The 22,933-nt window shown below is 44.4% G+C and overlaps 2 protein-coding genes across 3 annotated transcripts; one reads left to right on the top strand and one right to left on the bottom strand.

Annotated features, from left to right (window-relative positions):
- Positions 1–1,362: 1,362 nt before the first annotated feature.
- On the bottom strand, positions 1,363–7,700 carry LOC125015829 (neuronal acetylcholine receptor subunit alpha-7-like). The gene is made up of 10 exons (XM_047597820.1): positions 7,394–7,700; positions 6,036–6,175; positions 5,470–5,514; positions 4,893–5,002; positions 4,719–4,798; positions 4,370–4,537; positions 3,906–4,100; positions 3,453–3,539; positions 3,242–3,351; positions 1,363–3,123 (listed from the first exon to the last, which is right to left on the bottom strand). Exons 1-10 carry the CDS (start codon positions 7,443–7,445, stop codon positions 2,254–2,256), a joined length of 1,857 nt encoding a protein of 618 aa, XP_047453776.1. The 5' UTR covers positions 7,446–7,700; the 3' UTR covers positions 1,363–2,253.
- Positions 7,701–8,801: 1,101 nt separating this feature from the next.
- On the top strand, positions 8,802–22,892 carry adar (adenosine deaminase RNA specific). 2 transcript variants are annotated; one of them, XM_047598823.1, is made up of 16 exons: positions 8,802–8,917; positions 11,949–13,750; positions 14,104–14,396; positions 14,538–14,733; positions 14,960–15,156; positions 15,633–15,768; positions 15,949–16,187; positions 16,649–16,805; positions 17,365–17,533; positions 17,802–17,895; positions 18,027–18,143; positions 18,276–18,403; positions 18,534–18,716; positions 18,860–18,972; positions 19,345–19,472; positions 20,631–22,892. In XM_047598823.1, exons 2-16 carry the CDS (start codon positions 12,077–12,079, stop codon positions 20,953–20,955), a joined length of 4,149 nt encoding a protein of 1,382 aa, XP_047454779.1. In that variant the 5' UTR covers positions 8,802–8,917; positions 11,949–12,076; the 3' UTR covers positions 20,956–22,892. The 2 variants fall into 2 exon arrangements, with proteins under 2 accessions (XP_047454779.1, XP_047454778.1); XM_047598822.1 differs by lacking the exon at positions 8,802–8,917 and adding an exon at positions 9,630–10,523.
- The last annotated feature ends 41 nt before the right edge of the window (positions 22,893–22,933 follow it).

The raw sequence follows: 22,933 nt of genomic DNA, 5'->3' as shown, positions 1-22,933 counted from the left end.
TGATTCACTTGGTTCATCAAGTCTGATCTATCCTCAAACATCACACCTGTGGCATGTGCACGATAACCACCCCAGTGGCAGGCGTTTACGCCGTCATCCTAAAGAGAACGCAATGCTGATATGAAATTATATAGATTATTAGTGCATTTCCATTGTAATTCTCTCCCTGTCATATTTTCCCCACATGAGCAAATACAATATGGGAGTTACAGCACTGCACAGGCAGCGTTAAACAAAATGTGTGGATGAGAACCTGGAGCAATTAAATGAGACATCTTCAGGGGGATGCATGGTTGCTGCATTGGGTCTGTAGCAGGCTCTGCACTTAACCACATGACGTGTTTCCCTTGCTCCTTTTCTTGACCGTGTGTGTAAATTTGTGCGGCAGCCACAGATTGCAGTAGCCCCTTGGTACTTTTTTTTTTCCTTTTTTTTAAAAGAACTCCAGCCTCCTGCTCTCTGCACCATGCTCCTCTGTTTTATATATAACTCGGTTCGCCCTCCCATCTGAACAAACGGCTCTCTGCGTGAGCTGTCGGCACAGAGCAGGTGGACAACTGAGTCGGTGGAGGGGGAGAGCGTCTGAGATTTATTACCTGCGCCGTATTGCATCTCTCAGCAGCCTCGTCAGTCGTGCAGACAAAAGGAGTTCAGTAGGCCATTGCAATGCACGGTGAATTTCTCCAATGAGTGAGCGACCGTATCTGCGCATGCTTTGCTTACAATGAAAAGTTTAAAGTGAAGTTAACAGCCGCGGGGCTAAGGGTGTGAGCACGGCCGTGCCAAGACATCAATTAACCGAATTCAATCATCATAAAGGCTTATTTCATAGTCAATCATTTTAAATCAGAAAGTGTGCCAATATCCTTCACATAAATCCTGATAAAGACACCCTCTTTCAGTTCTGAATATATGTCTAGTCACCCCTAAATGCTGCTCTGAGTACAGTTTAGCAGCCGCAGCATCCAAGAAGGATGAGAGGGAGGAGGAGGGGTTCTCTCCCGCCGTCCGCCTCTTCCTCTCTCATTAACGAGCAATCAGTTAAAAACTTCATTGGTCCCCGCGTGCTTCCTCAGCACATTTTTTTGCTCCCTCCTCCGTTTCTCTCAACCAAACCGTGCAACCACCTTGTTCACTCTTTCATTCCGCCTGTCTGGGCGCCTCTGCAAAGCCCTCCCTTCAACCCCCCCTTTCCTTCCCTTTGCCTCTTTATCGCTGTGCTTCATTACCTCTGTCTTTCCTCTCCTCTATGGCTCTTCTCCTTCGCTTCCCCCCTTCCTCTGTCTCTGCGTCCCTTTTAAATAGTTCAGTCAGGGAGAGGTGAGGCACGGAATAGAAAGCGTGATGCATGTCAGGCGAATACAAAAGACGAGATCGTTTATTTCACAGTACTCGCACCTCTGTGTGTCACGACCTACGGGCATTCAACTGTCCAACATTCTGCAAAGCAGCTGTCTCAGTTCACAGTCAGAGACACATGTTTCTGCGTACACATCGGTGCGAGTGGTATGTGAATGATTTAAAAAAAGCCTTTGTGAAACATTTTTTCACAAGCTGCAAGTTGAACCTCACTGACAGCTGCACAAAAAACAATAATGTTTCGCATTGTGAATAAGAATTGGATTTTTGAGTTGTTTATTTTTCATGAGACAGGCTCGCAGGGAAAAACCTCTAGTGTCTTGTATAATGAGAAAAAACAAACTGTTGTTCAACCTTTTTTCATGAGATATCACATCACTGCAGATTAGTTTCAGTATGAGGCCGCTGCATAGATTATTTCCAGGCTTAACAATAGCGAAAATGAATTTTCTTCTTCTATTCTCAAACTGCAGAACAGAATGTCCGTGTGGGGAAAAAGTTCATCACGCTGATTCATATTAAATGGAAAGTTAAGGTTTATTGTAATCCTGAACCTTTAAACAGTAAAAATGCGTTCGACATGCAACACATCAGTGTCTGCAGAATCACTGCAGAATATTCACTAATATTCACCAATGATGTTATCAGCTGTTGCGCAAACCATCGTTAAAATCAGTGTGAGATCGTGTTGATGGTGTATCTGGGCAGGCTCAGGAAATACAGTGACTGAAATGTGTCCGGCTCATTGTCCACTTGACATGTTGCACAGTCCACTCCACTCCACGAAACAGACAAGACTTGCTGTTGTATGTCCCAGTGTCAGCAATTGTGCTTCCAGAAGTCTGTATTATCTTTCGAGGTCTAACACTGGCCACAAATCACTTTTCTTTCCACTCAGAGGAAATCCTTTGACAGGGCTTCTCCGAAGTTGGGAGCTGCCATGAGGATGGCGATGGTGCAGATGATGTTGAAAACGCTGAAGCCGACCAGGCACAGGCGGTCAATGACGGCTGCAGCAAACTGCCACTGCTCGGCCAAACTCAGCTGACGGTCCTGCTCACGAACGCGCTCCACTAAGTACTGCACCTCCACCAGGAGAGCTTGCAGCTGGTTGTCCACCGCCACGGACCGAATCATCCCGCTGTGGGTGTGTGAAACAGCGGATCTGCCAGCCACAGCCTCCAGAGAGCAGTGTCCAGAGGTTGTGTTTAATGGGTCAGCGTCTGGGCAGACTGGAGGCTCCTGTGGGGGGTTCGAGAACTTGGACGGTGGGAGGTGGTGATGTATTGGCGTACCTCCCACTGGCCCTCCGCCTCCTGCCGCTGCGACTTCTCCTTCCCCTCCACCTAGTCCACTGTTACTCCTCCTGTGGCTGGTCATTCTGTTCCTCTGGACTGGTTCCAGTTCTGCAGTGGCCTGGAAGGTCTGGAAGCTCATGTAAGGCAGATGACCGTTAGGCTGGGGATGTGAATCTCTGTGGCTGGAATTCGGGAGGACAACGGGCTGAGAGTTGGGCCGGTGAGGCAGCGGGTGCGACAGGGGGTGGTTGAGCTGCGCCAGGCTAGCCTGCAAAGAGTTGAGGCTCTGTGGGAGAATGGAGGGCACTGGGGTGGGGATGGTGGTGGTCGTAGTAGTGGTGGTGGGAGAGGACAGGGTCTTGCTCTGGGAGTCCGCCTGGCAGTTGGAAAGATTGGCCTCCGCTCCCTCACCAGGACGCTTCATCCGCAGAAACCAGGGCACCCACTGCAGCAGAACTAAATGCACCTGCCCGTCAAGGAGACAAATATAAATCAGATAATGAAACACTTTAATGAACACCTTGTATTGGGGTAAGCCCTTTGCTTAGAAAAGTATTCTTTAGATGATTATTATTACGACTCACCCAGCGTGGCATGCCTCCACTGTTGGGGTTGTGGTGATGGAACTGGAGGACGATGACTGTTGCTACCACCGACATCCCAACGATCACCATGGTGCTAGCGAAGTACTGACCTGAGACACCACATACGGGGCTTTGCTAAGAACAATGTCAGTGACCATGAAAACCACCAACGCCCACATGCAAACAGACGCACAGAAAGAAAACAACTGACCAATCAGCGGAACCGAGTCTGATGTCGCGGGCATGATCTCTGCAACCATCAGCATGAAGACGGTCAGAGAAAGCAGAACCGTGATGCCTGCAGGCGGAGACACCAGGGAACAGAAACAAGGAACACAAACAAGAGGAGAGTACTCTTAAGTGCAGAAGGTACGCAAGTACACTTAGTGGAACAGTACATTTAGTATGCTGCACTTGACTTCTGACCACAGTCATCTGTCTTTCTGACAGTCCTTGAAAAATGTATTGGATTTCATTCTTTTTCATATTCCCTCCAGTATGTTCTGCCTTTGTCCCGCCTACTCTCATCTCAGCCCCCTGACACTGTACTCTTAACTGAAAGTGTTCCAGTAGCATCAGCTGAGAGGGACTGCCAGGGAAACACTCGAGTGAAATAAGGCGCAACACTTCTCACCCCTCTTCCTCGACTCAAATTACTCCTCACCCAGGCTGATTTTCTCCCCAGAGTTGGCAGGGAGCAGGAAGACCACTAGGGTCATGGAGGAGAGGAGCACACAGGGGATGAGCAGGTTGAGAGCATAGAACAAGGTTCTCCTTCGCAACGTCACCACAAACGTGACGTCAGGGTAGGGCTCTGCACAGCATTCATAGAAAATCTCATTACGACCTCCAGGGACCTCTGACAGGGTGGGGAAACAAAGGGATGCAGCAAAAACTAGAGGTTAGATGCGAGAAGGCACAAAACAAAACCTGAAGATGTCATTTAAAACAGCAAAAAAACATCTGTTTCTCCAGTAATTATGTTTTACCACTGAAGCATAAACCAACTTTTATGGTGTAATGTAATAATATCCCTCATCTGAACATAACAATAATTATATATAGTGATGTTAGCACGGTCACTAAGCAAAACGGTCCGTCATCTAGGGTTCTGTCAGGAATTCCTACCCACAAGGTCCCACTCTCCATTGGGCATGTATCCTGACACATCTGCCTCCTTCATCTGGATGTCCAGCAGCCAGCCGTCAAACGTCCACGAGCCAAACTTCAGCTCGCAGCGCTGGATGTCAAATGGAAACCATCTAACGTCCACATTACACGTGCTGATAAATATTCCTTGAAACACAGAAATAACAGGGGAGACAGTCTACAGTGACAACGAAACTCATTTCAGACTCCAGCAGAAAAGAAAATAACAGTGACGTTGGGGTCAAATTTGATTATAAATGTTGCTTTGTGTGCATCTGTCTGGAAATAACTGACGAATCAAAATCCATCAAAAAACCATCAAACGTACCTGGAGGCAGATACTCACAGAAGCCGCTAGAGTTCACCAGCACATTGGTCTTGAAGGTGGCGTCGAACTTATCATGAGCACTAAAGGGTAGTAACGTGGTGATGAGATATTTCAGAGATAAGCAGCAGAAGTGTTTGTGTATATTTGTCTATGTTATGTTCGTAGGCCACACACCTGTTGTAAAGCAATATGTCAGGTGTCCACACCTGGTCGGGGGAAAAGCGAAGGTTTTTTACTCCAGGATACTCAGACTGATTCCACTGGAGGTAGTGATCGTACCACTGCTGGAAGACACAAGCACATGTCTGGTTTTACATATATATATATATATAGATATGTATATAAAAAAAGTCAAACACAAACATACAAAACGCCACATACAATCATCTCAATGTTCATTGTGTCTTGGTGTTCCACTACTATTCTCTGTTAAAGGGATTTTGTTTCTATGCTTGAAGGCCCTTCAGGCAGAATTATGATTTGTGATTTTGGTCCAAAAAAATAAAGCTGACTAGACGGGAGATAAATGGCTTCGCCACTTGGCCCAGATTCACCCAGTACTCATAATAATCTCATAATAAGGTCATGATTGGAGCAGAAGGAAAAAGCCGTCAGCCTGCTGATGTGGCTATTAAAGTGATACCGAAGCCAACATTTGGGATGATGCTGTGAATGGCCCCGCAAGTTCAGAAAAAGAAAGAGAAAAGTTGCAGATCAATATTGCGATATTAATGTAATCTATTATACTCACCATCTGCAGCCAGGCGTTTGTGGTGATAATCTGGTTCTTTTCATCCTTGCACGACACAAAATAAATGGGGAAAATCCAATTAAAAATGATTTGAAGGTTCAGTTCAAATTATAACAAAACACCCAGTCACATATTTATATATTTACAATATATATATACAATACAATATTTATATTTTATATATACCATATATAATATACAATATATATTTACAGATTGCTTGGTCCACATGTACATTCTTCCTAATGCATTTCCATTGCATACAAAACTTTTATAGTTTGCAGTTAAATTCCTCTTTGAGTGATTACCCTAGACTGCAATGCAGTGCAGAAAAATACTTGTAAAAAGAAGCTCATATTAAATTCTAATGCATGTACTGGACACACTGAAGGAGTGTGGATATGTGCTCCATCACCCTTCACATCTAATGCACAGAAGAAGAAAAACTGGGATGACAAATAACCCTTTAAATTAATCTGAAATATGAACCTATGCTTTGAGGATATTTCTCATTTTAAAACTGTAGGTGTGTACATTTGTTTATGGTGTGTCTGTGCCGTTCGTACCACATCCATGACCTGCATGAGCGTGAACGAGAACTGAACGGTGAGGGACTGGGAGTCGTTGGCCACCGGCCTCTCCATCGGGTTATAGTCCCTCAGCAGCTCCCTGAGCAGATAGCGCTGGTGAGGTCCCTGCACTGACACTGAACACGGGACGGGATAAGAAGAGATAGAGAAAAGCTCCAGCTGTGTCAGTAAAGACAAGGAGAAAATTGCTGTAACAACTGTAGTTTTGGGGAAAATGTGTAAAAATTGCAGATGAAAGAGAGAGCAGAAAAGGAAACGCAGGGGTGAAACAGGAGTTGGGCCAGCAGGGGGACAGGAGAAAGCAACGTTTTTCACATGGTATTTCTTGTTCAGCAGCTCGAAGATGAGAAGCTGCGAACACGGGGCATGAGAACGAGTGGAAAAACAGCGGAAAGCAGAGAGAAAAGAGTCCGGCTCTTGCTAATCAATTACGATTCTGATTGATCGCGGGCACGCAGTCATTCCATCGCTGTAAAAATGTCAGCTTCATTCCATACAGGAAATAGTGAGGCCATTAAACACTGAAACACCCCAGACAGACACACACACAGCACTCACAACAATGAGAACAGGCAAGTTTCTCTCTTCGCCCTATAAGTCCGCCAAGGGCTTCAAATCCCCTCTGATTCATTCCCCACAAGGTAATCCCCTGGATTTGGAGGAGGTTATCATGGGCAGATGAGGGAGAATGAGCTGAATAAGTTAAAAACAATTACTGAAAACAGAAGCAGAAGGTCTGCTCTTTATAGGGTAAACCACATTTCAGAGAGTGAGTGAACGAGTGAATAGTGTAAGATTAATGTACTCACTGTGGCTTGAGACATTTAGATTCACTAACCAGGCGGTAATTTATATCAATATGACTCCACAGCTGGTATCGCTATAATTCAGATTAATGATCCCTTGGTGACCATAATGTCCAGCTGATAAATGAACCACTAGGATGTTCATAATCACTTACTGTCTATCTATCTATCTATCTATCTATCTATCTATCTATCTATCTATCTATCTATCTATCTATCTATCTATCTATCTATCTATCTATCTATCTATCTATCTATCTATCTATCAAACATATACAGTACACAGTGCTGCTTTAATCTGCAGTGAAGATAATTACACATCACAGTGCTGCTGACTCGTCATGAAAATAATTGTTTTATTTTTCATGTGGCTGCACATCAACAGACACTCTGTCTACCTAAGTGAGCTGCTGTGTGTACGGTTATTAAGAGCATGTGTCCCAGCATGCAAGGACACATGCTGCATATGCGCTAGAGCACAGAAAAACACACACTTGTTCGAGCACGGTCTCACTCCAAGTCACTCACCTCTGAGAAGAGTCGCAAGTATCAACAGCCCAAGAGCCACAGCTAGCCTCATTCTGCATTCCTCTGTATCAGCAGAGAAAGACTGGCACAGGGAGAAAGAGAGGGAGCAAATAAGGAGCAAGGTGAAATAAGGAAAGTGGAGGGGGGGATGAAAGCGGTGGGGGCGGCAGGGACCTGAAGAGAAGAAAAAGAGATGCTGTGGAAAATAAGTCTAGAGAGCTTAATAACAGCAGTGGCAGAGCAGCGAAAGGAGGAGGAAGGGGGAGGCAGAGGGAGCCGGAAAGAGAGAGTGGGTGAGAAATGCAGTGAAAAGAATACTCCTCTAAAGAGAGAGACGCTGTGTGCTGGGGATTCTGAGAGATGGTTCGCCTGTACCCTGACCTGCGCTCCGACTCATCCTCAGTGACTCTCTGCTCATTAATTCCTTCAGACTTTATGTACCTGTCGCTGCATGTCAGGACTGCTAAAATGAGAATGGGATTTTAAAACAGCTAATCCAGGTGTCTTTTACAATTAATGAAGCATGCTGTAACATCAATCATTTAGGTTATTTATGCAATTTATGATTTCCAACAGCCAATGATATGTGAAGTCTGTTCTGCTTTTCAGTCTAGTGAAATGTCACATTAGTGCATTCACAGAGTAATGCTGACACCCAAAGGCTATATCTGAAAAGTGCAATATTAGTTCTGGGTGTATTCACACTGTTGCCCATAAAGCTGGATTTTTTATCGATTATTATTATTATTATTATTATTATTATTATTATTATTATTATTATTATTATTATTATTATTATTTACTTTTTTCCCCATGAAATGATTGTGGCAATGTGATTTATTTGTGTATATATGTTCTACACTATAGTAGTGTGTGTGACCATAGTAGTGTTTGTGAGAGAGTATGGCCTCTCATACAGCAGTGTATGTGTGCATTAAAATTAATCATTATTTAATCAGGAAACTGACACTATCAGACAAAAGCACACTATTCATTCAGGTGTAAAGAGGACAAAGACATTTGTAAATTAGTCTCTAAACTAGGGAAAAGCACATAATGTAGAGTCCCAGTACATGTGTTTTATAGATATAGTTTTAACATGTTTCCTATTGACATGTTCATTCATTCATTGTCACAATTGTGTCCCCCTATCTTTAACTCATCTCTTACTGACGTGTTTGATTTCTTTTTATTATTGCTTTTAGCATTGTTCGTAAATAGCTTTAAATTTTTGAGTTTTTACAAATACGGAGAAATACCTTTGTAGGAGGGAGGAATACATTATGCAGCTCTTCTAACACATTGCAGTGGATGTTTAATTCGCGGGCGAAAAGGATGCTGCTGAAAACTATTGGAACCTGACCCATGTTTTGCGTCACTCACACGCGACGTGTAGCTGTTTGTGTTGGTCGCATAATCAAACGCGTCACTTCTTCGTGCACCAGTACTTTGATTGTTTCTTGCGCTGCATTGAAATATTACACAGCAACAAGAGGCCACAGTGGGGACAGGCGGCGAGTTGAGGTAACTCACTGGGGCTAGGCCTCATCTTTAAATCATGTCTTGTGCGTGTGAGCAGCAGTTTGCTGTTAACAGACTGTGAACTGTCTCCGCTGGAAATGGTGCAGAGCCATCGCGTTGCACTGAGGCTAATGGAGAGCTAGCAGGACAGCTAGCTTAGCTGGAGGAGGGCTGATGTTCACTTGGCTGCTTTTAGCTGCACGTTTTGTCTCCTAATCTCGTTTCACCCTGACACGCGTGAGTTAAAAACAACCTAGTCGACAGCTAATGCATTTGCTTAACCTGTAGCCAAGTTATAGTGTTGTGTTATGCGTAATTATTTCTTTATTAGCATTGTCTTTCAGGTTAAAGCAATAGATAACAGCGACGCTGTCTGGGTTTCATCCGTTGCCCTTGTGGTAATTAACTCCCCTAAAATAACCTTAATCTTTCTGAAAAGGCTAATTGAGCATTTTTTTATTATTATTATTTCTTTTGACACGGATACACCTCATTGAAGTTTGTTTCAACTGGTCGTATAGCTAGGTGTAACTTAACTTTTATCATTGTTTGAGTTTGTGATGTTATACATTCTGATGATACTATACAATACAGCTAAATAGTTTTAATTGTGTTATAATACAAAATAATGAATTAGTTATGGGTAAAAGTAAAAGACTGTAAGCACAGCTCAATCATTTTAACGTGAATGAAATGTAAAACTAATTTTGATTTGACTAAGTTCTGTCGTAATTTACCTCTCTAATGAATATAATACAATTTTGAGCAATTGCTCAAACCTAAGTGGTGGGAAATTAGTCTCGAGAGTGATGTTGCGGTTTCTTTTTCATGTTATTTTTCCTTCTTATCACAATTCCGTTACTAGCATCCAGGTGTCATAGTGAAAGTACCACGTTTTGGAGTGATATTTGTATCTACCCAAATATATTACATTACCTCCAGATTCGATCATTTTCTCCCCTTGTTTTATTTTTAATGTGAGAATGTGATCTGAGCATGTGATGTCTCCTCGCGGTGGTGTAGTGTGCATGGAGGAGAGGATGCCCTTGAAGGCTCACTGTAATACAGGAACTTTGAATCTTTCACAACAGGCCGACCTCTGTACGTAAAAAAAAAAAAAAATATGCAGACCAACACAACTTTCACTACTACTCAAACACTTTATCAACGGACCTCGCTCCTCCCGTGTGCCGCTTTTGGTCACGTGACACAACACGAAAATCTGAATTTTCCCAAGAAACGAAATCGAAACTTAACCCCGTGCCTCTTGGACTTGGTTTCTTTTCACTTCAACTGATTGCACGCTTTCCCTTGCGTGGTGTAACACTTGAGCAACACCAATTTGACACCGTTTGATTGTAGCTCGTGCGGCGTTTATAAGCGAGAGACCTCACTTGAGTCTTAACTGCGGAGCCTGCGGACCTCAGCTTATCCGAGACGGAAGACACGGCGCGCTGGAAAACACCCCTCACCAATTAGGCCTTTTGGATAGCTTCATGATTGCGGGTTTCCGTGCCAGCTCTGTAGCGTGGGTCTCGCTCGAAGTCATCGGAGACTCTTCAAAACGTACTTTTTCTCCTCGCTGCCGCTTTGATTTAAACATCCGTAGGTGAGATCCACAAATCCACGTGCGACCACGAGGCTGCGAGCGTGGACAGTTTGCGTGCCCATTTGTAGTATTTATGTGCGTGTTGACATGCTAGATCAAAGAGCCCAGAAGAGTTGGTTTATCAGTTCTCAAGACGTGAGTCTTGACCTACTTCGCAACAGCTGAGAGCATCGTGACATTCGTGTCTGAAAAACACAGAGCTGTTATTTTGGCTGTCCAACGTTGCCTTGCATCAGGGTCAAGATGAGTCAGCTCCAGCCCTGTTTGGCCCCCGGGGCTGCCAGCCTTGTCGGCCCCTGTTACTGCGCTGAACCAACACTATGGTGTATACTTTATTAATGTTGTGTTGTTCATCCCTACTCAGCCCTGTGGGACATGCAGTAAGTGATGCTGACTGGGCCAGAGGGGATGAAATGTGACTCAGTATTGGGTGTCCCCTTGTTGTCAGTCTCTCTGAGATGGACATTACCGAGTGTTGTCGGATATGACACTTGAGACGGGAATCAATAGTGTTTCTGCTATAAAACATATTGGAAACCTGGACGATGCAGTTTAAAATAAACGTTTAAACTTGGTGATACGTTGGGGGAGATTTGCAGTTATTCGGCTCATGGTTTATTTAAAACAAGGCAATGGGTTTGTTTGAGGTTTCTCAAAACATTTCACAAGTCCATTTGTCTTGTTTTAGATTCAGCTTGGTCGAGATTTTCAAATTGTGTGTTTGTATTGGGAGAAGGAAATGAACATAGCTTTGCAAAAAATAGTATTGTGGTCAGAACTGTCAGCTCAGCAACTGCAGGGTTCTCCGTCCACAGCTTGTCACTTACTTGTACGTTCTTGTATCCTTGAACTGTCCTTTGTGTCTGCATCATTGTCTCATTTTTCCCCTCTGCTGTGTATCCAGATCCAGCAGTAATTTGTAAGTTTAGAAATAATACAGAATAGTCAAAAGAAGGTCTGAATAATTAATCAACTTCCACTTACCCCAGGATTAAGTTTCAGGATTCCTGGGAGAGATACTGTGTCACACTGTAATATCCTCATAGACTGACAGGGTTATAATCTGAAGATGTGCATTGGTGATGTCGCTGTATGGCAGAGCTTGTCCCCTTCTCATGATCTTCACCCTCATTAATAACCACGCCTTTTATTGTCCACTCTGTGGTACATTGCGTTTTAGGAACGTAGTGTAGGGTGCTGCTAAAAATTGTGACCTTGGAGCAGATGTCGATTCACTGACTCATCCGAGGACACTTGAGCACGTTGGAGGGCTGTCGGCAAGAAGTCTGAATTTGTGTTACTGGCTGGAATGAGATTCTCCTTACCTCCCGGCTGCTCCTCATTTGTCCACCATTCAATTATTTTATTGTTATTTATTACATGCTATTAAAATCCTATTGACTTTGTCATTTGTTTGTATTTCAGGTGCTCTCAGAGTGCAGCTGGCCGGACCTTTCTTCCATCTGGGTATTCTGTGTGCTAGACGGACCTACGATAATACAGAAGCTGTGCAGTCAGCTGCGTCGGCCCGCTTTGTACTCAACCCCTGCGCTATGAGCAGTGGTAGAGGAGGGCCTTCCAGAGAACACTATTACCAGAGACATCCACCTCCCCATTTGCAGGCCAAGGAGAATTACTTTAGAACTGACCTGGCCCCACTCCATCCCAGAGCTGGCCCCCAGCACGTTCAACATCCAGGTTACTACAACGCTGCTGCCCATCTTGATAGTTCGCACAACCAAAATCACAGTGCCAGCCCAAGTCCTAATTCATTTCACTACAGACAGGTAGAGTTTCTGAGAGGACAGACCTCTGAGGCACCACAGTTCCGAGGAGGTCCACGTGGAGGAGGGGGAGTGGTACGCGGCAGGCCACCTAGTTCCTCATACCAGTCCCAGTCAGAGTACAACAGGTATCCAAATCCCAACAGCAGCCCTAGGGGACGAGGCAGATATTTCCATGACCAGAGTTTTTCATACTCGCAGGGTGCAGGATACTCACGAGGCACTCAAGGCTCTCGACACTTGAATCAAAACCAGCTACAAGGTAGAACCCAGAGCCCGTACTCCAATAGACAGTCGTGTGCCCCAACAGAATCATTGTGTGACAATTTTCAGAATTTGTCTGTTCAGCGTGACAGGCTTAACAGAGGAGGAGATAGGTTTGACAGATATTTTCCCTCCAGAAGCTCAGCAAATGTGAGCTTTACAAAAGTTATCACTTTCACACCAGATATACAGGACCAGGTACACAGGACTCTGACTGCTTTGAAGCCAGATGAGAGTGTCTCTGCTAAAATATTAGCCAGAAAACTTCATTTGCCCAAAAAGGTAGTGAACCAGGCTCTCTACTCATTGGAACGCTCACAGAAAGCCTCCAAACAAGGCGACTCCCCTCCCGAGTGGACTCTGTACAGAGAACTTCTCAGAGTTGAAGAGGATCGACGCTCTGAACTGAGAAGTCCATCCTCGCATCTATGGGACAGCTGTGATCACCCTCAAAAACCTGAAGCCCGGGTTGAACCAGAAACAGCGTACCGGGAAGAGGCCAAAGAAGACGACTCTGAGTCTGAATTTAGTTCTTCTAACATCTCTCTCTCCTCCTCATCTGACTGTGAAGAATCCCAGTCGTCAGCACACTACAAGAAACAAGATCCCAGTACGACCAGCTCCCCTGATCAGGAGCTCACGGTTGCTATGATGGCAGACCAGAAATCACTCATTTTGCAGTACCTCCTGAATTCAGGAGAGGCAACTGCTCTCGTCATAGCGAAAAATGTTGGATTTCGTAGTGCGAAGCAGGTCAATCCCACTCTCTACGCCTTGGAGAAGCAAGGCGAAGTTGTCAAGAACGGTGAAGTCAACCCTCCCACGTGGGAGCTCTCCTTCCGCCGTAGAGAAAAGATGGAGAGGAGCCTCAAAGCTGCACAGAGCACCCCAGCTCAGGGAGGTCAGATGGAGGTGGAACCCAGTAGAGGCGATGACGAAGGGGGGTCCATCTTCTTGCCATCAGCACTACCACCGTTACCAGGCTTTGAGTCACTGCCACATCCGCAGAGTTGGAAAGCTGCAGAAAATACCACAACGGCGGGGGGTCCGATGGAGATGGAAACCAGTAGAGATGCAGAAGAAAGAGGGTCCACCTTCTTGTCATCATCGTTACCACAGTTAACAGGCCTTGAACCACTGCCACTTCCAGAAGGTTGGATGCAAGGTCATAATGAAGTGGTAGGTACATTTAAGATGTTTTGGTTTGTACACGTTATTTATTCATGAATGAGTGCTTTGCTATGAATTTAGAAATGTGTCTTTTAACATGACCCCCATGTCCATATTTGGAATATCCACGTGTGGGTGGGGTAAAGCACATCCAACATGGCTACCGAGGGCCCCGCCCACTTTCTTCGAGGTTCAGAATCAATGGGTGACGTCACAATGGGTTTGTCCATAGTATATACAGTCAATGGCTAATACCCATCAGGAATGAGAACACAATTAATCATTTCATCTGACTCTGCAAAATGCTTTATTATTATATTATTATAATAACCTCACTTTACTCATCCCATTGCTGCCTTTAGCGCCCCTCCTTTTCCTCCTGCAAAGATGAAGAGACCAGCGAGGGACAGTGGGCCACCGATGAGATCCCAGAATACCTCAATGCCATTCGCAAAGCGACGGATGCAGAAAAGGCCAAAGACATGGGAACTGTTGCTGTGTCACTGGCTGCCCCGCCTCCCCAGAACCTGTGGGCCAAATTACAGGAGGTGAGGCTGAAGAACCCCGTCAGTGGCCTGATGGAATATGCCCAGTATCTGGGCCAGAACTGTGAGTTCCTCCTCCTCGACCAGACAGGTCCCTCCCACGACCCTAGGTTAGTGATGATTCCATAAAAAGTAGTTGTGCCACAATTAAGTCCACCTAACGATGGAAATCTGTATTGGTAAATTGTAGCTCTTGAATGAATAATGTATGAAAAGATCATTGTGTTTGCGTGTTCGTTTTCTACGTCTAGATTCCGAATGCAGGTGATGCTCAATGGGAGAACATTTCCTATTGCCGAGGCGTCAAGTAAGAAGGTTGCAAAAAAAGATGCTGCTGCTGCCACACTGCGTATTCTTATAGGGGAAATGCAGGGAGGAACATGCACAGGGGATGAGGGAAATGCTACGAGCATAGACCAAGGGATAGAGCCGCTCCCAGAAACCAGCGTAAGTTACTTTTTATTCCGTGAAAGCCTCCCTTCTGCATCTTCAGTAAATCAACTTTAGTCACAACATGCACCTGTGATTTATCACACAACAAATATATCTGTATAATCTATGCAATACTGTGTCTGCAATGATGCACACATTTTACAGCTCTAATAAGATTCGCCAAGTAATGCCTCAAAAAAAACATCATGTTGTGTTATATGTTTTTGTCTTTCTCTACCAGGGGGCAGTTGAAAACATGGGGGCAATTTATGGGTCCAGTAATGTGGAAGGGATAGCAGAGGGACTTCGGCAGCCCCTGTCCCGCTCACTGCCTGGTGGGAAGAATCCAGTCTCTGTCCTGATGGAGTACAGCCAACGCAGTGGGAACCCTATTGAATTTGTCATCATTGGGCAAGCGGGGCCACCACATGACCCAAGGTACTGACTCGTTTACTTCCATCTGGATCTGTGCTTTTGGATGTTGTTCTCAACCAAACTGCACGCTCATAGATAAAGTTTTCTAGTGGTCGCGTGTTTTTGCTTTCAAGAAGCAACTATTTATAGTCAGTATGTTCAGAGTACTGAAGTCATCTGATAAAGACACAATATAATCTCTGTCTATCCAGTATTTATCACTATTTCTGTTTAATCCTTCCCTTCAGGCATCTGGATGGCTCGTGTTTTTTTTTTCTCATCACTTACTAAACAAGTGCCATGTATCTATCTTGGTCCGTTGAGTACACAATAAGCTCTAAGGTTAAGGTGACCCTGGCACATCGGCTTAGTTATCTAAATGTGAATGTGGAGTAATGACTCAACAAAGTGTGCCACGTGTGTGGACTCGGTTACAAACCGAAATAATTCTCTCCCCTTCCTCTCTTACATCCTTTTCACCTTCTGTGTCCTGTGCTCAGGTTCATGTACAGGGTGAAGGTCGGAGACAACTTGTTCGCTGAGGCCTCAGCTCCAAGCAAGAAAGCAGCTCGCCAGCTGGCGGCGGAGGAGGCTGTCAAAGAATTAATGGCTGATGGGAAACTGCAGCTTAACAAGGTGTGGAGTGAGCGGAGTGACGCTGATCATTTGTTAGGAAATATGGAGATTTGCATATTCCTAAAATGAGCGGAATCGTATTTTAAAAACCAACAGATCATTCAGGCTCAAAGACATGACTTTGTCACGTTACACTGTCACTGCTACGTTCACTCAACTTGTTACGTCTCTCTCATTCAGCCTCAGTTGCCCCTGGGCACCTCGAGCGACAGCGACGGGGGTGCTTCTGGGACAGCGTGCCCCTCTTTGCCTCCTCTCACCGCCGACGAGTTACGGGCGGCCCATGAGGCGGGGGTTGGAGACCTTATCAACCACCTGAACAACAATGCAGTGTCAGGTCTCCTGGAGTACGCCAGGGCCCGGGGCTTTGCTGCGGAGATCCGCCTGGTGGGCCAGTCTGGGCCGCCGCATGAGCCCAAGTATGTGTGAGCTGCATGAACGCACAAAGGCACACGATTAACACGCACACAAAGGATAAACATGTTTTTTTTTTTTTTCCGTTTGGCTTGTGTGTGTTGCACTTGAGAATAAAATAATGCAGATAATCGTCGTAAATGTCAACTCTGGATAATGGCGCGCAGCCTGATTGTTAGTTTGGCCTTTATCACTGAGCTTAAATGAAAGGATTTGTATTGTTGTTTGAATTATGATTCAGATTGTGGATCATGATACTGTCCCTATAGATCACCCCCCACTACTCAGACCCCCCGAGTTGTAGAAAACTCTCTTTATCCACACTTTACACCCATTTATTCGTTACCCATTTGATATTTGTGTTTATCTTATTTCAAATTAACCATGGTGCCTGTGACATGTTTGGTCTGTGAAGTGAGGGTGAAACCCTCTTCAAAGTCTCTCTTCTTTCCCCCCTCCTGCCCAGGTTCACCTACCAGGCCAAGCTGGGTGGACGCTGGTTCCCTCCGGTTTGTGCGTCCAACAAAAAGCAGGGGAAGCAGGAAGCAGCAGATGCTGCTCTACGGGTCCTGATTGGAGAAGCCGAGAGGGCTGCTCGCACCGGAGAGCTTATCCCAGCTGAGGTACTGACTTCAGTGTTTTCACACATTTAATATTAGAAGCTGAACTTCAAAAGAGCTGTCTCTGGTTCAACATGAGATTAAGGCCGTACATAATGGAATGAGTCAAACGGCAGAGCATAGCTGCAGGTTTAGTTTACTCTGCTGAAGGATTATGCTTAAACTAATGTAAATGTCTGTAAGGTGACATCTACACGTATCACTTCCTATCCTGGAAAAATGGAAGAAACTAAACATTTTTACATACATTTAGTGAATTACAATACATTACCGTGTTTAACTCGGCAACAGTTTCTACTTTATGAATCAGTTATTGATGAAGCAGTGCTGTATTTCAAGTTGTAGGACACTAACATTACAAACATCATCTATTTATGCATGTTTTCTAACCAGTTGTTTCAGCAAATCAGTTTTGCATTGTGAATTTGCATTTTCTTTTTTTCTTTGATTTAGTCTTTTTGTGTCTTTTAATTGAGAGTAGAATACATCAACAAGTTATTAATAAATAATCCTTGTTTTCTTTTTTTTTCCTGTCTGTCTTGTCCCATATACATCCCTCTAGTTGCCAGTGAGCGGCAGCACTTTGCATGATCAGATAGCAATGTTGAGTCACCAGCGTTTCAATGCCCTGACCACACGTATCCAGCACAGCCTTCTCGGACGCAAGATTCTGGCCACCATCATCATGAGGAGGGGGGAGGGCCTGGGGACGGTTGTCAGCCTTGGAACTGGTACATCCCTTAACTTGAGCATATAGCCGGTGAAACGAGTGAGATGTGTGAGAAGTTTCAGGAATTGTGTAGCAACGGAAGCAATTGGTTTGTCATTGTCACTGCAGTTTTTTTCGTGATGTTTAGTTTGTTGGCTTTTTTATGCTCAGAGGCATGTACTGTCACAAAGCTAAAGCAGAACGAGGTCACTGCAGAACCCGAGAGGCGTTGCATTGTTGGGGTCTTTGACATTGAACGTGTCTCTGGTTTTACTTTTTTCTTTTTTTAGGAAACCGTTGTGTCAAAGGGGAGGAGTTGAGTCTTAAAGGGGACACCGTTAATGACTGCCACGCTGAGATCATCTCCAGACGAGGATTTGTCCGGTAGGAATGGCTGCCTCGCTCATTTATCAATGGTCCTCGTCCACTTCTAAAAATACCCCGTCTTCTCCGTGACCCAGTCTGCCACACATTATTTATTTATTATTCTTAAACACTGTCTCCTTTCGTCTCAGATTCCTGTACAGTGAGCTGCTGAAGCACTACGATGGAGCGGACGACAGTATATTTGAGCCGGCGGAGGACAAGAAACTGCGGATCAAATCAGACATCACCTTTCACCTGTACATCAGGTGATGACACTATCAGATCATAACATTTTCTATAGCATTGTACTTGCTCCCACCCCAACTCTTTCTTCCCCATCCTCTAAATTAGGCGGTCATGACAATACCTTAAGTCTCTCCTGTTTCTCTCATTCATAGCACGGCACCTTGTGGAGATGGCGCTCTGTTTGATAAGTCATGCAGTGAGACGGGGGATGAAGTCGAGGGCCACCAGCCTCTGTTTGAGAATGCTAAACAGGGAAAGCTTCGCACTAAAGTAGAAAACGGTGAGACTTCAGACTCACCTCACGCCATCTGTTATGAAATGACAAGAAAGCAAAGGGCCGCACATCCTGGTTAGTCTGTAACCAACAAACGTGACATTTGTCCATGTGCGTTTACTGTTGCCTTTGCCAGGTGAGGGGACCATCCCGGTCGAGTCGAGTGCCATCGTGCCCACCTGGGACGGCATCCAGCACGGCGAAAGGCTTCGGACCATGAGCTGCAGTGATAAGATCCTGCGCTGGAATGTTCTGGGCCTGCAGGGGGCGCTGCTCACTCACTTCCTGCATCCCATCTACCTGAAGTCCATCACCCTTGGTAAAAACACCGCATGGGTTGAACAATGTCATTAGCGCAGACAATGTGACGACTCCTCATGGAATTTCATGTCGGTGAAAGGTGATCGCCCCCGCTTGTGCATCGCTTCTTGACTCCGATTTCTGTTTTACACCCTCCACCAGGCTATCTGTACAGCCACGGTCACCTGACACGTGCTGTTTGCTGTCGGCTGGCCAGGGACGGTGACACATTCACCCAAAGCCTCCCTCCTCCCTTCAAGCTGAACCACCCTGAGGTAACCGCACAAGTTTTTGTCAATGTCACGCTCGGGCATTAATCAGGAACACTGAGGTCATTCTGGCTAAATTCCCCAATTAAGCTGCCAGCGCTCATATTTCAGCCTGCACAGCACTTGTTTTTACATCGGCCGTTTTATTTAAATTTGGCTCATCAATCAATTAGTAAAAAATCAGTAGGTCACTACAGCGAGAACAGGAAACTGGGCAACACAATAGCTGTCAGCTACACACAGGTCAGTTTATTCATTGGTTTTATTTAGTGATATATTTTTTACTGCTGTTTTCCATTCGGGGCAGAATTAGCCCATATGAATATAATGTGCTCTCTGTTCCCATCCCTTCCCCCACACTACCTGGCTGAAATGAAGGTGGGCAGAGTGAGTGTGTACGACTCCACTCGACACACAGGAAAGACCAAGGAGTCCAGTGTGAACTGGAGCCTTCCAGACCAGCACAGTGTGGAGGTGCTGGACGGGACCAAAGGAAAACTAGACGGGTACGTAGAATAAGGTCTCTGTACAAAGTCTTGTTGCTCCTGTGAGTCACACATCAATACAGCAGATTGTTCATTAGGCAAATTCTTAATTTAGTATTATGCATCTAACTGGTTATGATAATTCAGTTTGTGATAGTTTGTATCTTGATCCGCTGCTAACACTACATAGTAGAGGATATGCATTTACGTCACTGCTGCCTGGGGCTGCGCAGTTTCAGTTGGTTTAAGTTTTTTTCATTTCAGCGCTAAGACCTTTACTGAGAAGTAATCCAGATAATACTGTAGCGTCCAACCGCCGGGCGTTAAAAGGATGACGATAAGTGATCGCAAATATTCTGTTTATTGTTATTTATTGTTGGAACTGAAATAGTTACTGTAACTACACCAAAGCAGCAACGTCGACAAACTTATGTGACAGCCCTGCTTAAGAAGTAACTTAAGGTATGACTTCGTCAAAAAAATACAGCATAAATGAATATTACCTGACACAATGTGAGAACCACACCACCAGGTTTATGTGCCTGGATTCCAGTTGTTTCTCCTAATGCAGCGATCCATTTACTTCTCTTTTCTTTGGCAGATATCTGTAAAAATATTTCTCTGACTGCTTTTTCAAATCTGTTGGTTCAGTCAATCGCACAACAGTTCTTCCCCATTTTTTTTTTTTTTAATTAATTTTAAAATTTAGATGCTATTAAAGCCTACGATTCAAAGTAATGCTGCTAATCTCCATGTTCAACCATCACTTTTTGCCACTCGGTGACCGTAACCACGGAGACTTTGGATGCAGTGATGTGCATATCCTCTATACACCACTAGCAATAAATAATATCAAAATTACACTGTATCACCGACACTGAACTATGTTGTACACAATGTTTTCAATAATCTCAAGAGCTCAATTTATTCTAAACTCACTAATTACCAAAAGCTTCATTGAATTTTAATTAAATCACTCCAAACAGTGAGCAGCAGGCAGTGTAGTGGAGTAGTTGAATAGGAAATACCTCATGTTCAGAGGAAACAATGTGTCACGTCAGCCGGCCAGACAGACCATGACGTTATTCTAGACTGCTGCTGTTTTTTTTTTGGTTTTGTTTTTTTTTGTTTTTTTTTATTGACAATCATCTAATGTGCCCTCAAATGTCTTCCATCCAGGAACAAACTGGCCGTGTCCCGCGTGTCCAAGTCCAACCTGTTCTGTCTGTTTCGCTCGCTGTGCCAGCGGAGCGGCTACACTCACCTCCTCTCCCTGCCCTCCTACACCCAAGCCAAGATGTCCGCCTTGTCCTTTCAGACGGCCAAGCAGCAGTTCTTTCAAGCTCTCAGCGTCCACGGCTACGGAGCCTGGATCGGCAAACCGCTGGAAGAGAAGAGCTTCGAAGCAGGGGAGGGATCTGGTAACAATGGACCAAGTTTCCCTTTGGGATACAGAAACAGCAGAAACGGAGGAGCGATGGAGTCTAAGCAAGATGAGGCATAGAACAGCGCAGGGGACTTTATTATTCTAAATGAGTCATATAAATATGTGGGGGGAGAGGCAAACGCACAGAGCTGAGGCAGATAGAAAGAGGTGGATGGAGTAAACGGAAAGGACAATTGGACAATGCGAAGCCGGTGGCCTGTACTGTGTCTTCTGATGGAACATGGCTAAAGGCTGCAGAGAGAGTGATTTAAAGGGACAGCGTAAGTCAAGGGCAAAGCCTGAAGAATGAGTGAGGTCACCGTTGATGAGACAGAGCAGAGGTCCACGGGGTGAACAGAATATGGTAAACACTACATGGAAAAGGAAGCGGGTTGAAGCCAGTAAATCACACCGAACACTGCTGCAACACTCAGTGGTTCTAGTTGTTTGTCAGCATCACTCATGCAGTTTATTATTTGGTCAGGTTCAGATTGTTATTTCAGCTTTTCTTCATCATCACAGTGGCATATGTTGCCGTTTGATCCATCTGGTTTGTGAAATCGTTATTGCAGGTTCTTTCACCGTTGCTAATGCAGTCTGTTGATTTGCTCTCTTTCAACCACCGTTTGTCGTCCAATTGTTAGAGCTTTATTATACAGCACGAGCTGCTAAGAGGCACTCAGCCTGATGTGACCCTGCATTGAAGCAGTGTTTGTAATTCTGATGAAGTTACGTTTTCTGCTCCCTGTGTTTTAGTGCTGCGACAGTGGAGAAAAGTTGTGATTCTCGGTGTTTGAGAGTTGCAGCGAGCGGAGATGAACTGTTTCTCGGTACAGCCCCAGTTCACACTGTACATAAACTGTAAAGTACTGCTGATTGGTATGAGTAACCTTTAATGTCCAACATTTAAGGCTTCAGCTCGTGTACTCTGAAGTCTTCAAGCCAGCTACTTTAACTTTAAACTGTACACCCACATCTGTCCATCTTTCCACATGTTTCCATAGTCCCATTGTCATCGTACTTTGTAGCCTTTTGATCAGTCCCCCCTTTCAGGTTTTATATACTGTTAATCACCAATGCAATGGCTTCCAAATTTTCATTATGTCTGTTCTTATTGTGTTTTTTCCTTTTACATTTTTTTCCTCACTTTTCTTCGTGTCTGTTATTATGGTCACCAGTAGCTGCTCCCAGTCTTGGGAAGTCTCATTTACATACTGTTCAATGTTGATTCAGATGTGGGGGGAAATTGTGTTGTACGGTGACGGATGATGCGATATATACATCACATATATGCAAATACATGAACACCCAGATGTACAGTGGGGTCTGAAGGTCAGGTTACAGAAACTTACATTTTTATGATTTATTTTTCACAATATTGCAATATTTTAAGGAGTGCGTTTACAGAAAGGCAAACCTGCGTTAACGTTTGCTGTTAACTGCGGTGTCCATTTATTGCTACACGTGTGCAGAAAGGCCTCAGTTATGCTTCGGAGTTTTATTGTGGTTATGGCCCGATAACTACAAAGGAAAAGCTATGCAAGTCAACTCATCTCAGTGAATCTTCAAACACTTTGGTTTAGCTTTGATATGTCGTGTGTTGAGTCGTCGTCTTGCTGGAAAAAGTTCTATTTTTTTCTAAAGATTTTAAGCGTCAAGCTGCCTCTGTAGAACAGAGGGGCTCCTCTTTGGCCACTGTGTAGTATCATATATAAAAGCTTTCAGAGAAGTATTTTAGTTCATTTTAGTTTAGTTGCACAAATGTACAGTGCTTGGAGATGACACAGACCTTTAGACGCCACTGTAAGCAAAAATGTTTGAGTATAACTCTGTATATGCAGAAAGTCTGAGTGTTTATGTATGTGTGTAGGTTTAATGTATATATTTTGTAAATCATCTACAATTTCTTTTCTATTTTTTTTTTCCTGATCTTTTAAATAAAATTGGGAGCGGACTATGCTGATTTTTTTTTAAAATTATCAAAAGTTACAGAATAAACAAGTAGCGAGCTGTTATATTTTTCACTTTCTTATTTCTTCAGCAGGATACTTGCGTC

This window comes from Mugil cephalus, chromosome 11, assembly GCF_022458985.1.
Source record: "Mugil cephalus isolate CIBA_MC_2020 chromosome 11, CIBA_Mcephalus_1.1, whole genome shotgun sequence".
NCBI classification, from domain to species: Eukaryota; Metazoa; Chordata; class Actinopteri; order Mugiliformes; family Mugilidae; genus Mugil; species Mugil cephalus.
This window is presented reverse-complemented; position numbering and strand designations above follow the sequence as displayed.

Coding starts and splice junctions, on each gene's coding strand:
- LOC125015829 (XM_047597820.1), bottom strand. CDS start 7,445: ATGAGGCTAGCTGTGGCTCTTGGGCTGTTGATACTTGCGACTCTTCTC. Junction 4,799..4,892: donor GACATATTGCTTTACAACAG/GTGTGTGGCCTA, acceptor ACTACCCTTTAG/TGCTCATGATAAGTTCGACG. Junction 3,540..3,905: donor TGGGGAGAAAATCAGCCTGG/GTGAGGAGTAAT, acceptor CTCCGCCTGCAG/GCATCACGGTTCTGCTTTCT.
- adar (XM_047598823.1), top strand. CDS start 12,077: ATGAGCAGTGGTAGAGGAGGGCCTTCCAGAGAACACTATTACCAGAGA. Junction 16,806..17,364: donor GAGAGCTTATCCCAGCTGAG/GTACTGACTTCA, acceptor ACATCCCTCTAG/TTGCCAGTGAGCGGCAGCAC. Junction 18,973..19,344: donor TCAAGCTGAACCACCCTGAG/GTAACCGCACAA, acceptor GCTGAAATGAAG/GTGGGCAGAGTGAGTGTGTA.